This window comes from Notechis scutatus, chromosome 1 (assembly GCF_049901735.1).
Source record: "Notechis scutatus isolate UNSWTSFEM ecotype Mainland chromosome 1, rNotScu1.2, whole genome shotgun sequence".
NCBI classification, from domain to species: Eukaryota; Metazoa; Chordata; class Lepidosauria; order Squamata; family Elapidae; genus Notechis; species Notechis scutatus.
This window is the reverse complement of record NC_142009.1, coordinates 232,585,964-232,602,079: the sequence shown is the minus strand read 5'-3', so window position 1 is coordinate 232,602,079 and position 16,116 is coordinate 232,585,964. Positions and strand designations below refer to the sequence as shown.

The 16,116-nt window shown below is 37.7% G+C and overlaps 1 protein-coding gene across 1 annotated transcript in view; it reads right to left on the bottom strand.

Annotated features, from left to right (window-relative positions):
* Positions 1-4,895: 4,895 nt before the first annotated feature.
* LOC113424551 (acyl-CoA 6-desaturase-like) overlaps positions 4,896-16,116 on the bottom strand; it is a 31,142-nt gene continuing 19,921 nt past the window's right edge. Inside the window, exons 5-12 of the mRNA XM_026686299.2 lie at positions 15,484-15,609; positions 14,219-14,279; positions 13,107-13,183; positions 12,813-12,910; positions 10,767-10,863; positions 10,115-10,194; positions 8,641-8,766; positions 4,896-8,377 (exon numbers count right to left, since the gene is read on the bottom strand). Coding sequence (XP_026542084.1) covers positions 8,326-8,377; positions 8,641-8,766; positions 10,115-10,194; positions 10,767-10,863; positions 12,813-12,910; positions 13,107-13,183; positions 14,219-14,279; positions 15,484-15,609 — 717 coding nt within the window. The 3' untranslated portion in view covers positions 4,896-8,325. The remainder of the gene's footprint in view (positions 8,378-8,640; positions 8,767-10,114; positions 10,195-10,766; positions 10,864-12,812; positions 12,911-13,106; positions 13,184-14,218; positions 14,280-15,483; positions 15,610-16,116) is intronic.

Here is a 16,116-nt window from a genome sequence, read left to right as displayed (position 1 = left end):
CCAGCGGGCGGGCGGGCTGCTTGAGGAGGCAACCCGGCGGCGCTCCGGGTTTCCCTCCGCCACGCGGTCGGGCCAGGCGCAGCGCCCGCGAGTTAAAAGGAAGCCGAAAGTTGATGGGAAGTTGCTCGGGTGCTGGGAGCAGGCTTTTAAAGTGCCGCCTGAGCAGGACCGCCGAGCCGGGAACGGGCACCAAGGCAGGGCAAGGCTCCACCAGCAGCGGCCTAGCTTTAGGTGGCTCCAAGCAGCCCGCTCCAAGCAGCCCGCTCCAAGCAGCCCGCCCGCCCGCCAGGCGGAACCCTTCCCGCTCCTCGGCGGGAAGACGCTCCAGCCTGCAAACTTTGCCTTTGCAAAGTTTAAGCCTGGAAGCCCCGGAAAAAAAAGGGGATCGGGGGGACTCACCTTCGGAGAGGTCGCACTCGAAGGTGATTTCGAACTCCCAGCCGAGGCCTTTGCAAAGTTCTTTTCTTTCCTACCCCGAGAGCGCTCCGCACTGTTTTGCAGCTTTGGGGGCCACGCACCACAGGGCAATACGCCACGCCCAGCAATTTTTTTCCAGGGGCGGGCCGGATTGGACAGACCAACGGGCCGGATGTGGCCCGCGGGCCGTAGTTTGCCCACCCCTGCTCTAGATAGTCATAAGAGTCATATACAAGTGTGTCATTGAATAAATGAAATTGAGTGTTTTTTTCTGAGAAACAAAAAAATGAATTCCCTTTTTTCAAGCTGTCAGTTTATTAGTCCACTTACTAGATAGATGTTCCAAGGGCACTACTGTGCCATTCCAAACACTAGACTTTTGTCACAGACAAGCTGAGGTTGCTCTTACAAATGAAGAATGAAATAGCAAAGCATCTAAATTATTTCTAAATAGTTTCTTGCGATGCTTAAGTCATGGGGTTAATATTACCTGTAGAGTTTTCATCTGTTATTGTATTTGCAATCTTAATAAAATATGTGCATTTCATCCATGATATAGCTCAGCAACAGCCTTTCTATCTTAGTATTCCTTACCACGAAATTATTTCTCTAATCTAATCAGCTTAAAGGTTCATTTTGGTTGAAATGTCAATTAGGAATTACCCTACTTCACCTCATCAGGGAAAAAAAACTTTCTTGTTTCTATCTCATCAGGAAAAAAAACTTTGTTTCTAATTGCTTTTTCTTCTTTTATCAACCAAGAAACTTAAGGAAACTCTTCTTATCCTAACAAAAGCAGAAAACAAAATCCAATATAGTAGTTACTATCCTTGGAGGCAAATATTCTTTAACTATAATGACACCTAAAATAAATTCTAATCAGAGGTAAATCCATTCTGTATGAACTATATAAAGTGCAGGCATCCTTATGATTTAAATAAATAAAAAATCAATATTTAAATAGATAGATAAATCTAATTCTTCAGCCATAGTTCTTCATATAATTACATCTCAGGTGTACTGAACAGCCAGGACTATGCCTAAACAACCAATTCAGCTGAACAAGTATTGTCTATACATATTAATCCAGCTTGATAACAGTCTCATCTTTCTTCATTGCTTATACAATGGTCCAGCACTTAAAAAACTTCCTAAAATAATTTAGTTGAAGAAGAAATGTAATGTGAAATTTGAGGATATATTTCTACTTAATTTTATTTCATCATCATCCATGACCAAGCACCCAATCAATTTAGAATCAGATAATTGGAAGGGACTTAAAACAATCCCCTGTTCAAAACAGGATCAGATAGAGCATTTCTGAGGGATGATAATCCAGCATCAGTTTGAAGACTTCCATTGAAGACCTCACTATATTATGTGAGGGATCTATGATTCTTTGTTCTTTGTGTACGTGCTAGGACAACGGAGCCTTGCGGAGGTTGGCTGGAACACGGAGCAAGGAACAAGGACAAATTGTTGCCAATTCTAAACCAGAACTGTAACAAGCTTGAACTTTGCAGCCTTGTACGCTTTATGTGAATAATTAGTGCATGTTGTGTGGTGTAATGCATTCGTGATAGGACGTTAACAAAAATTGCTTCTAATAAAAGAGGGTTTCGAAGTTCGCTCTGGGCTCTCATCCCGGGACAACCTTGTGTTGTGTCTTTTTTCCATGAGAGACCACCACAATTATGTGACAATTTTCCTTTGGCTGAAAGCTTATACAATCAATCTTCATAATTACTTCATAATTTTAACCTGTTCATTTTGGGCCTATCTTCTGGGACAATAAAAAAAAGTCCACTGAATCTGTGGGTAATTTTCATATATTTGAAGATTCAAACAACTTCCCTGAGTTGACTGATCCATTGGCTAAACAAAAGTAGAAACTTTAACTGATCTTCCAGATTCCTCACCATTTTGGTAGCTCTTCTCTGAAGTTGGCCAATGTCCTTTCTGAATTATGGAATACAGAACTAAGTATTCCAAGTAGAATCTGATCAGGGCAATGTAGAGTGGAACAAATATTTTGCATGACTTGGATTCTACAGTATATTTGCTTAGTGCAATATTTTATGATGCTTCACTAATCTAGAGAAAACACTAACTCCTTTGGAACCTATTGATTCAGATTAGTCTGATAAAAAAAAATGGTCAGAAAACCAAAAACTGAACACAAATACCCAATATTTAGAACTAATAATCATATGGATTGACATATAAATGTACCAATTGATGTGTGCATGTGATTACCAAGTATTTGGTAATATCTCCAAGAACATATACAATAAAAGAGACTTGTCTTCCAAATGCAAAAGCTTTATTTCTACCATTTATTTTCAGTGTTTTTTCACAAACAAGAAAATTTAAGTAACCATTGAGATTTTTAGTTAAGGAAGGAAAAGTAACTATCACACCATTTCCTTTCCTCTCCCTATCTTATTCTAGTGGGGCTGTTATATTTGCAAAAAATTGTTATGTACAACTGTGCATTGGCCCCTTCTTTTGTGGATTGTCCCAGCAACATTGCTGTTTATTTTAAACAATGATTCTTACCTAGAGGTGCTATCAATAGATGCAGCTGCCTTTCCCCAAACTGCTGGCAGTGTAGGGTGTTTTACAGACTTAAAAAAAAAACTGGTAAGAATAAAGCTATTGAATCGAGAAGGCTGAAATCCCAATATTCTGGGGCTCCTCCTGAGTTAAACAAATAGAAGATAGCCAAGCAATGCAAGGTGTCTGGAGTGGAACAAAACTGTAGGAAATTCCTGCAAGTTCTGATAGAAATAAATTGTTCTTGAACAAGTTCTTGAACAAAAGGTTGAGAGAACAACAAAGAAATCAGAAGCCTTCAGATTAAGTGAGCTGTCCAATTGGAAGACTACATAAGAGATGCTACAGGACCTTTATTTTTGTGCTCATTCCTGTTGCAACAAAGAAAATGAAGTACATTCATGGAACTAGGCAGGCATGACTAAGCCAAATGCCAACACTTATATGAGTCAATGCTAAATTATGTGCCTAAAACAGCTCACATTTAACTTTGGCTGGGTCATGCCCTGAGAGATTAAGACTGCCTTTCTCTGCTACCCTCCAGAACTTCAAAACTCCCATATCCCAATCTAGGAAAGCTCAAAGGCTCTGGCTCCAAACATCTGGAGGACATCAGATATGAAAAGTCTGGATTAAGGCAAAGTATTGTGTTATCCATAATTTAATGTTTACTCACTCCCTATATTATGTTTTAAAGAGGCTAAAAATATGGAATGTTTCTGCTAATTCTGGAACCAGAGATTCTCAGATTCATAATAAAAAGTTTCTTGAGTGATTAATGTTGCAACCACATTTCTGGTAGTTATATGCATAGTGGCAAGTAGGAATTCCATTACTTGCCAATAATCAAGAAGCAATGAATAGGCATTAGGAAAAAAATTGACTGTAATTTGAGATGTACTCTTTGAGAGTTTCCAGTGAGCCATCATGACAAACTGATGTTAGAAAAACATACTGTGGCTGAAAATGGCTCCCAAATGCTTTTGTGCTGCCAAAATATCTCTAAAGTAAAGAGATTGCAAGGTTACCTGCATGTACACACAGCTGTTTTTGTGAGGAGACAGCAGGAAATGCATTCTTTTTGTGGTCAACTAATTATGAGTTGTGAATTGTGGGGTTTCTTTGTGCTTATAGCCACTAACATTGTCTGTATCAGGGGTGTCAAACTCACATTGTCATCATGTTATCATCACATGATATATCGCAATTCCCCCACCTTTGCTATACCAGGGGTGGGCATGGCCAGCATGTGATGCCTATATGGATCATGTTTGACTGAGGTTCATCTCTTAATCACTTTGTATTTAATTTTTCTCCCATTTGGCTGGTTTTTCAAAAAAATAAGATTGAGAACTTTCAGTCTGGCAAACTTTATTGAAATTACGGGTGAGTTTCCTTCAATTCTTTAAAAAAACATTAAAGATTTCTAACATTTTTAGTATATAGCAAATAATAATTATTGCTGGAGTTAGAAAATGTTAAATCAAGGGATTGAGGTGACTTGATTTAAGACTTTGAATCTAATTGAAAGGGTGGATGCTCATGGGAAAATGCTCTTGTTTATACTTTGAAACTGATAAGATGACTTTGAAAGTTCAACACTAGAGGACACCAATGGTTACCTTAAAATAAATGTTTGATGAAAGAGTGAAGGAAGAGTTATTTATCTTTATAATACAGGGGTCTCCAACCTCTGGGTCATGGACTGGTACTGGTCCGGGCCCCGTGGGAAACTGTGCAGTGCAAGTGATGGGCGAGAGTGCAAAACTTCATTTATGCATGTATAGGATTAGGTTACACGCACGAAACCATCTCCTCCCATCACTGATGCCGCCGGAGCCAGAAAAGTTGGAGACTACTACTATAATAGAATCAGAAGGTGTTATTGAACACATCCCATTGAATAAAACTGAAATTGACTTACAGATGGTTTAAAAAATTATAGCCTATAAGAAAGAGATGAAAACAACGGATTTACAAACTGAAATTGAATGAAGATTTAAAAAATATTAAAAGATGTACAAATAATAAATCAGAAGAGTGATGTGGATACTTTTCTTATATTGGATTTATCAAAAATATTTGCTGAAGTTGTCACACTGGAATTACAAAAGGAGCCTGACAAAGGAGTCTGACAAAAATGAAAAGAATTTTGCGAGAAGAGAGAAAATGAACATGCGAAAGCAGATGTTAGAACTTTCTGTGATGAATTCAAAGATCGTTGGGAGAAAGAAGAATGAATACAACTCAATTTATTTGATCAAGATTAAAATAATGAATTGTTTTTGCTGGTGGAGTTAAATGGTTTTCTGAGTGGAACTGGACGATGATGGTTATTTCTGGTAACGTTTAATTGTTTTTGATTGGGACTAAACTCTGATTATTTGAATAGAGGAAAGGGGGATTTTTAAATATAACTAGATATAAATACAAAAGGGTTCAAATTGGGTGTATCAGATAAAAAATTATAATACTTATTTCTGCTAATGCTTACTGGGTTTCACTGATTAACATGGACATTTTAGAGACAGGATGGAGAATAGAGTGAGCTGTGGAATGAAGAGTTTTTTGGTTGTATTAGTGATAACTTGTTGAGTATGCTTGCTGAGGATATAGGGAGAGGTTTTTTCTTTTACCTTTTTTGTTCCTTTTATTTCCCCTTTTTGCACTTCTTAAATTTTTAAAATGTCTTTCTGTACTTGCATTAGTTTGATCTGTATAACGAAACTATTGAGAAAGAGAGTCCAACATTTCATTAGCTATAAGAAGAAATTAAATGCCTGTTTGCTCATCATACAGTTGGATTTCTTTGCTAGTAGTACCATACATATAATTAGTGCACTTGATTTATAATATTGAAACTGTTGAATTGAAATTTCTGAAAGCTTCTAAGATGCGTATTTGATTACACTTCTTAGTGTTCTGAAATGTGCAAGAACTGACTCACCAAACATATTGCATTGCCCATCACAATGTCTTTAGCATTTCTGGGGAATACATTCATATGGACATATTAATTTCTTAAAGAAGCTTTTCTTCAGAAGCTCAGTGTGGTATATGTGGGTAGATAATTATGTTCTATGTTTTAATCACAAGAAACCTATATTGTATGTTAGCCAGGGCAACTATTTCCAATGAGTTTCACAGGGCTGATCAAATTACCCTAACTGTCTAAGACTCTAACTAGATGCCAGCTTCTCTGGGACAATTTCACATATGGTCAAAAATTACATAATTAAATTATTAGTTTTAACTTTTTGGAAAACTTGAAAATATATGGATGCTTTTAATTAGCAAAACTAACAGAGGAAATTATCTATACAACCACAGAAAACAAAGTCAAGTGTCCTCTCAATATATAAGACAAACTATTAACATGAATTGTAAGTGATTAAAGTAATTCTTAAAAGGCCTCTGAAATTCCACATCAGGAATAAAACTAGAGAGAGCTTGTATTAGTTTGATTTTGGAAAATAGACCAGGTGACTGTAATCAGATTTAAGGCAATATCCACATATCACACTGTCTGACAAAGTTTGCCTACTTTTGGACCTTTTAAAACATTGGCCATACAGTGTAAATGGTTTTTTTTTTTTTAAATCTACTCCTCAATGAATTAGATATTGTAGAATAGATGAGACTAATTAAGAGGAGGAAAAAAATGCCAGTGATTTTGATTGCAATTGTATATACAGTAGTAATTAAGAATTACCATGCATGGAACCTGAAACAAATCTTTAAAAGTTTCTGTTTAAAGCAAGCATGATTCTGTTTTATGTCAGCTCTTGTAAAAATTGTGACTGAACCAAGCAATGATGCAGAAAACAAACTTGCTGGTCCTAGTGTAAAAATGTAAATGTACAGCCCATTGTTGTTACTGATCAGCTGTTTAGGCATGGAGAATGATAATAGACTTTCCTGTTTGCTTATTCTAAAATCCATTCTGTTAAAGTGCAGCTGTCTGTCTACAGCAATGGCTGGTGAACCATGCATGCACATTCATATGCACACAGTATCTCTTATTTAGTTAGGAATACACACATGGCCCAAAGTTGGTTTAGGCTGGTTGATCCAGTGCAAACAGGCATTTGTAATGTTCATTGAAGAGAGAATTGGAACTGACCTTCAGGAGGCTCAGTGTAAGTGAATCACATTAAATTTTCTTCAAACAGGATGACAAGAGGTGCGGAAAATTCAAGAAACATATGCATATGCAAAAATCCCCAGCAAGTTTTTATCAAAATTCAGAGAAAACATTTTGCAGCTCTGATTCTCTCTCTCTCTCTCTCTCTCTCTCTCTCTGTGTGTGTGTGTGTGTGTGTGTGTGTGCATGTGTATGTTGGAAACTGAGAACAGAAGCTTCATTTGACGAGACAATGCTTCTTATTTGATTTTTTAAAAAGAGAATTTAAGCATTTTCACCTGATGATTTTGGAAAAGGAGAACTGTTCCATTAGATGTCTGATAATGCTTAGTTACTTGATCTTAAATCAAATTTAAAAAATCAATATGTGGGATGGAATGCAAATTGTTTTACCTGATATTTTAGATATTATTCTCTGAATTAAATGTATCTCACCCTTTCCTCCTCTCTTGTGTGACCATTATTAAGGAGGATAATCCTTAAATGTGTTTGTTTACAGTTGATTCTTTGAAGGAACCAACTAAGCTTCCTGTATTTAATGTAGATCCAATGGATAGCTGGACTCTATGTAACCCAATCACCTCTGTAGCTTTTTTCAAACTGTGTTTTATAAAACCCTGGAGTTTCACAAGAGACTAAGAGCAAGAAAAAGATCCACTTAAACCTGTCTGCAGCAATTTTTCCATGATACAATGGAAAGGGTGGGGCTGTTTGGCTGACATTCAAAAACTCCAACCCCGTTGGGGAGGATATTAGTATTAATGATGAGTCATTGCTTTGTTTAAATTTAATTGGGTTCTGAATTGTTGTTTTCAATTGAAGGTTCCAATCCTGAAGAAATTTGAAAATCCCTGGGATAAGAGACAAAGTTGGAACTACAACAGCAAGACTTAGAAGATACAAAGATCAACTTGCTCCTTCTTTCACACCTTTATCTCTTCTCTTTAAAAGGTCCTAACCTTCTGAGCTACCCTTTGTTGAATCTTTTCTCTCTCTTTCCCCCCCCAGTATCTGACACATCTAAAATGCCTTCTGATTTAAAATAGGTTCCCTCAATCTGCCTCAACTTCAGTTTGACAATACAGTACAGGAAACTTCTTTCCAAATGTGTGTACACATACAGACTGAAATCAGACAAGAAGAATACACATTACCCCTTTCCCCAGCCCTCCCCTTTGCTAAGTCATTCTCTTCACCGAAATCCAGCTTCATTTATGGAGGTAAGCATCCAACCACAGCGCTCCAGATTTCTTTAGGGATCTAAAGAGTAAGAAGAGAGGTGTGAGATTCCAACAGTATAACAGAAGTCTGATTGTGTAAGCCGACTCTGAGCTTTCTCCCAAGCTTCAGTTTATAGTAAACACTCCCAGATCTATCAGCATACAGATTAAGTATTTCTGCACTTCTGTATGTGGAACCCATCAGTATATAAAGTTGGCTGGCTGGCATTATGAAGTTGTACTGGTGTCTCTATACTCAACCAAAAGATAAAACAGACCGACAATCCCCATTGAGTCTCTTACCCAACAATGTCTGCAAATGCTCTCAGAAGAGGTTTTTCTTCATAAGGAACTTCATACTTGGCACACAGGGACTTTACCAACGGTGCTATCTTGTGGTAGTTGTGGCGTGGCATTGTGGGAAACAAACTCAAATAAAACAGAAGAAGAAAGCATGTTCAAAATTCAGATGCTTGGCAACTAGTTCATACTTATGACCATTGCTGTGTCCTAAGTCCAGGTGACCACCTTTTGCAAGCTTTTGACAAGCAAAATCAATGGGGAAGCCAGATTCACTTAACAACCATGTTACTAACTTATCAACTGCAGTGATTCACTTAACAACTGTGGCAAGAAAGGTCATAAAATGGGGCAAAACTTACTTAACAACAGAATTTTGGGCTCAATCTTAAGTCAAGGACTACCTGTACAATAGTTTTATGTACATTGCATTTTAGTTTACTTTATTGTCACTGCATCTTGTACAATGAAATCAAACACCATCTTCAGTGCCTATCATGACCATGAAAATAAACACAAATACACATCCTTCACCCTCCACACATTGAACTGAAAACCCCCGACACTGCACCAAAACTGCACTATACAGTAGAATTCAATAGAGCTACTGCCCTGGGATAGAAGCTGTTTTTTAGCCTATTTGTCCTTGTTTTTATTATTGTGTACCATCTGCTAGATGATAATAGTTCAAAAAAAGGATGCCCAGGATAAGATGGATCTTTAAGAATGTTTTGAACTTTCTTAAGGCAGCAGGAGCTATAAAGCTCTTCCAAAGAGGGGAGAGGACAACCCATGATCCTCTGGGCAATGACGTTCACCCCCTGGAGTGTTTTCCTATCTGCCACTGTGCAATTGGCAAACCATACAGAGGTGCAGTAAGTTAGGATACTCTCTATGGCGCAGCGGTAGAAGGTCACCAGCAGTTTTCCATCCAGTTGTGGTTTCCTGAGAAGTCTCAAGTAATGTAATCTCTGCTGGGCCCTTTTGACTAGAGCTGCAATGTGAGCATCCCAGGTCAGGTCCTCTTTTAGGGTAACACCCAGAAACTTAAAACTGGCCACTTGCTCCACTCGGTCTCCATTGATAAGCAAGGGCTGGAGGTCTGATCTGTTTCTTCTATAGTCCACTATAAGCTCCTTGGTCTTATTGGTGATGAGGACTAAGTTATTGTCTCCACACCACGAAAGCAACCGGTCCACCTCATCTCGGTAGGCAGACTCATCCCCCCCGGAGATGAGTCCCAACACTTTTATTTATGTATTAAATTTATATGCTGCCCATCTCACTCTGCAAAATGACTCTGGGCAGCATATAAATTTAATAAATATTACATATCCTTGTGGCATACTGATATTCTATGGTTATTGCTTTTGGCCATCATTTTTTTCTTATTCCAGCTTCTCCAAGGTGACTATTACATCTTGTGCATGCATTTTCACTGCCAACATTCCTTCAGAAACAAATATTACATACTTACTGGTGCTCTATTTGAAAGTTCAGATGTCCACTGAACCAGTCATTGAAAAAAGACTGCTCAATATTGCAAGTAGCTACCAGCTGTGAAAGAAAGGCAATTGTGAGTCCCAATAAATCTGAATTTGAAAAGGGATTAAGTTCAAATTCATTACTTTATTTTTTTGGTAAAATCTGCCATTACAGAACTGTGGACATGCTACAATCTATTACTCTGACTGCAGACTAAAATAGTAATCTTTTGAGTTCTTCAAAATAGTGAGGTATAGCAAGGGGCAGGAAATTTAAAAATAATATGTTTCAAACAACATTCAGAACAAAGTATAGATCTGAATTATAGCCAGCTTCATGTTTTTAGAAAAATAGGTCAACTATTGTTCCTTTGTTTCAAGATGCCAGACTAAATTGATGTTTGCAGTATTAATGATGACTAAGGATTTAGCTAAATTAAAATTTTGCTAAATTAAATCCTTAACCCAGTATAGTCTGCTTTGGAAGAAGTGTGGAGCATGGAGGAACATTTTGTTAGTTTCATCTAACCTGAGATAAAGTCAGTAGGACACAGTAGGATTCCAAGCATGGTTGCTCAGAAACTCCCCTGGATTTGGTGACACTTATTCCCAGATAGGAATGAGATTTCAGTAAAGTACGTTTACCTGGGAGCTGAGCCAGTCTCTGTGCTTCTCTCTGTCAATTTCCATTGGAATATGATTCATCTGAGTAACCCAAACAAACCAATGGCTTTCCATAAACCTAAAGAGCAAGAAAGAGAGAGGGGATTGAGCTCAAATGCCCAGAAGCTTTAATCTAGAGAAACTATGGCTAACAAAAGGATCAAAATTAGGTTTATGTCCAGTAATTTAATAATAGGTCAGAACAATCTGAGCAGTCTTAAACTTCCCACATTTTATAGGCATACAGTTGTTCTCTAATGTGTCATTTGCCTTTATTTTATTGATTTATACATCAAATTTCTATCTCCAAAATTACTCTGGGTGGCTTCACAAGGTAAAAAAGAGAGAAGCATAGATATATAGACACACAGATATATGCACATTATATAACAGCACAACAATCACCTGAGAGAACAGTACATTGCAATATATATTTACAACATCCGGCAACCAACCCTCCACCCTCTCTTGAAACATCTAACTCAAGTCCTGGAAGGAAAAACAGGTTTTTAGAGTCCAATTAACAGTGGGAAAGGGTTATATGTGGAAATAGCAATAGCACTTAGACTTATATACCACTTCACAGTGCTTTACAGCCCTCTCTAAGCAGCTTACAGAGTCAGCCTATTGCCCCCAACAATCTGGGTCCTCATTTTACCGACCTCGGAAGGATGGAAAGCTGAGTCAACATTGAGCCTGGTGAGGTTTGATCTGCCAAATTGCAGGCACCAGCAGTCAGCAGAAGTAGCCTGCAGTACTGCACTCTATCCACTGTGCCACCACAGCTATTTCCATCCATCTGTTCAGCAGCATTGATTAATGTCATCTTACAGGATTTTTCTGCTGTAAAACCTAGGTTTTGGAATACCTCATCTGTCAAGATATGGTTGAACTCAACTCTGCTAAGCTTCTGGAAAATGTTGAAGTCATGAATGTTTTTGTGGGGGTCAGGAGGTAAGTCGAAGCCAGCGTAGTTGTGGTTCCGAGTTCATTGTAGATTGGCTTTTACCAATCAGCTGCCTTTCTAGGTGATTTATTTTGTTACATGTAATTGTCACTCATTTCACTCTGCAAAGCAGCTCTTAATATTAATACTGTTTTGATGTTATCGTGGATTGTGTTTTAATGCATTGTTAGCTGTTTAGACTGGTCATGATGAGATGAGCAGCCACACAAATCAAATCTAACCAAATCAATCAATCAATGATAAGTATATATTAGAACAATTGATAAAATCAAGGACAGTGCTACGAGGGCAAAATTCCAACAAAATACCCTACTGCTGGAAGGTTCAGATAATGCTTGTCTATAGCAAAAACAAGCACATGTAGAACAACCACTCATTCAACAACCAAAGTTATGATGACACTGGACAAGGGAACAGAAGACAGGTCCTTAAAGTTGCAGCCATTGCAGCATCTCCACAATCACATGATCACAATTCACAATTCACAATTGGCTCCTAATTACAACACTGCAGCATCCTGCAGTGACATGATTGCCATTTCCAATCTTCACTGCCAGCTTCCAACAAGCCAAGACAAAGGGGAAGCTGGCAGGAGGTTGCAAATGGCAATTACATAACTGTGAGTTGCTGTAACCACACAGGATTCACCTAACAGTGACAACTGGGACTGCCACAACTGCTGTTGTAAGTCAGAATGGTCATGTGAAGTCATACTTTACCAGCCACATTGCTTAGCAACAGAGTTCCCTCTTCCAATTACCATCATTAAGTGAGGACTTATATCAATCAGTCACAATGTGGTCTTTTTGTGCATGAACATTGGGCAGATTTGTTTGGAAATAGATGAATTGACATTATGACATTTGACATTAAACATGGCAAATGCTATATGCCTTTTATCTGTAGGCCAACGATTATTTTTTTCCAAAGAATATGCACAGAGAGCTTGCTTCATCGCCTCAGCTGAGATCTTCTTCAGATGAACTTATCCGGTCTTGAACTTCTCAGACTGTTATAAACCAGCAGAAGTACTTTTTAAATGTTTTAGTAGCTAACCCTACCTGACAAAGGTGAGGAGAAGCAGGGACCCAAGAAATCCATAAAATGGGATGTAGGTGATAAAGTAGCGTACATAGTAGCTGAAGGCCCATGCCAGGTCCTAGGAGACAAGGAAAACATTATACATGGCAAATGCTATATATATATTTTTATCTCTAGGCCAACAATTATTTCTTTTCCAAAGAATATGCATAGAGACTTTGCTTCACCCTCTCAGCTGAGATCTTCTGCAGATGAATTTTCATTTCATGCAGAGAAATGAAAGCAATAAAAGGCATGTGGGATTTTTCACTTACCACCCAGAACTTGTGTTTGAACATTGTTGTGAAGATTTGCATTTGGAAATAGACTGGAATAAGGAGAGGTGGGAAAACTGTGAACAAAACAACACGCATTAGGGGAAGCAGGCAACACAAAACATAGAATGGTGTCCTGGGACTGTAAAACAACATACAAAATAAATGTCTGCAGTGAAGCATTCTCTCTCTCTCTCTGGAAGTATATGGCAGTAAATGATGAGAAATGCTGTTTTGCATCTGTGTTTGGCCCAATATTTTAACCTATTAAAATAATCAGAACTTGTGTTTCCAATATATACCCACTGGGAACCAATGTACCTACAGACATCTCCCCTCTTGCCCCCATGGCTCCTGGCCCACTTCTTTAATTTTTAAAATATTATTTAACTGATAAAAAGGAAATGAGAATGCTGAAAGCAGTATAAATCTCTAACATCAACTATTTACAAGAATGCTTGGCACAGCTACTCTAGCCCTCCTTAGATAATAAAAATGGTAGGTGTGCAGCCCTGAACTGGGCTGGAAATATCCATCTGCCTTTAAAAATACATTGGGTAAGATTAAGTTAAGAAAGATGTGGTGTGGCTGAGAGAATTGTGAGAGTGCTCAATAGGTGTTTCACCATACTTTGATTTCAATTTTAAAATGTTTACAGCTTAAAATACTGTTTCCAGTTCAAAACAGAAACAGTTGTTCTAACTTTACAGGAAATGTTTCAATGCTGTTCCAATTATTCTGGAAGCGTCCCAAAGTTAGGCATCTTTCAATATTCGACTACGGTCAGAACAACACACACCCTTATTGTGAGTGTGAAACGTTTTAAATTCAAGCTGCATTGCCTGTGCCCAGCAGCAATTTGTGCTTGTCATGATGGCCATTTTGGAATCTTGAAGTTAGCCAATTCCCAGGACTGTGCTCTGACACTGTCAAATATGTCCACTTCCCAAAAAGTTTAGAAAGAGATAGGGCTTCTAACTTACAAACCAATTTTAACATATAGAGGAAAACATCAGTGAATTGATTGTAATATCTGTGTTGGGGACAGTTTATGGGAAAATATGCAGAAAATAAACATCAGCTCTGCCTTCTCTATAAAGAACTATACTTACTCAAAAAAAAGTATTCATGTTGATGATTATAAGGGAAGTATTTCAGCTTCTTCTTTCCATACTGAAGGGAAAGACAAAAACTTTTCAGTGCTGACTATTCAAGACAATAAAACTCCAATTTGGTACTATACCACTAAAATTATGTTAAATGAACAACAGAAAAAAACAAGACTTCAATGACATTGGGAAGATTAAATATATTAATTTGATACAGGCATAATTTGCTGTGCCTGTTCACAATACTTATTTAAAATTGTAGGAATTGTAGTCCTAAAACACTCATATTTCTAAATATAAATACTAGAAATTTAGCTTGGTGCTATTTCAGATGACTTCCACAGATTTCAATATTTTGAAGCAACATTATATTGCTTCAAAGAACTGAGATTTAGTGGCTACCATAATACAGAGGAGATAGTTTTGCAAATAATATACAACCATAGATTCAGCAACAGCATTGAATGAATGGTAGTTATAACTGATCCTCAAAGTTCTATTTGTCATATCAAACTGACGATCACATGATTGCAATATGGGTGCTTAGCAACTGACTTGAATTCCTAATTGTTGCAACATCCTGTGATCACATAATCATTATCTGTGACCTTTCCTGCTCGTTTCCCACAAGCAAAGTCAATGGAGAAGCCAGCATGAAACCAGAATTCACAATTATGTAAGAAGCTTGCTTAACTACTACACCTGTGGTCCTTGCTTAATAATGGTGACTGGGGACAGCTAGATCTGCCGTCACTGAGTTACACAGTCACATGATGTCTTTTACAACTGCATTGCTTAGCAACAGAAATTCTGGTCCCAATTACCATTGTTAAGTGATAATAATAAATATAATAATCATTTATATGCTGCCTGACTCCCAGTAACTCCAGTTAGCTTACACTTATTAAAAACAATTCAAAACAAAGAGCAGTACAAAAACAGCATAATCGAAAAGAACAATAGCAGTCCTAATAATATGATTCTGAAAAAGAGTAATGCATTGTATCATGGCTGTGAGTTTTGCTAATAAATATCATTCTGAGGAACTCCATCAGAGTGATGCAGATAAAGCAAGAGATGAGGATTAAGAGAGAGCACACTTGTTACGGACACTGGTTAATAGAAGCGTCTGTAGTATTCCCTTTTCTTCCAGGAATTAGTAAATTATCTATTTTTTTTGCCTTGAGGGCTAAATTTTCCTGGGTGTCTACTGCCTCTGGGATTTTCTTTGGATCTGAGGTGCTTGAATTCACATCTTTTCATCTTACCTCCACAGGTTGGGTATCTCCCAAGACAAAGAGATGCAGCATGTTCACATCTGGGTCTTTCTTAAAGATGTTTGGCTTTGCATGGTGCTGAAAGTGCCGGTGATTCCACCAATTTGCTGAAGCACCCTATGGACACATATGGAGAATCCATATTTTTTAGTAATGTTGAGGTCATCATTTGAATACCACCAAAGAGGGGGATTAACAATGTAAAACCTTCCCTTGATAACATGGTAGACAGACCATTTGATTTTCTTGGCAATGACACAGTAGTTCTCTTTTGCTTCTGAGGTTCTTTTGATTTCTTTGATTTCTACAACCCTATGATTTGCTAGTTGCCTCTCATCCAATACAAACCTAAGTCCACTTAGCCCTTTCTGAGATTAGTCAAGATTAGTGAGGTGCTGTCCCTTAGCAGGACAACCCTTTCATTACAGGTAATAATTTATATTCAAGATGATAAATATTTATGAAACAACTGAAAGAAATATAGAGTCCATTATAACTCTTTCCTCAAAGAATCTTCTGCAACCAACTAATACTTGGTAAGCTATCAAATGTAAATATAAAAATGTTGGAGTCCTGCCAAATAAGGAATTCTCCCTCTTTTGATAAGAGTTGCCAAAAAAGGCA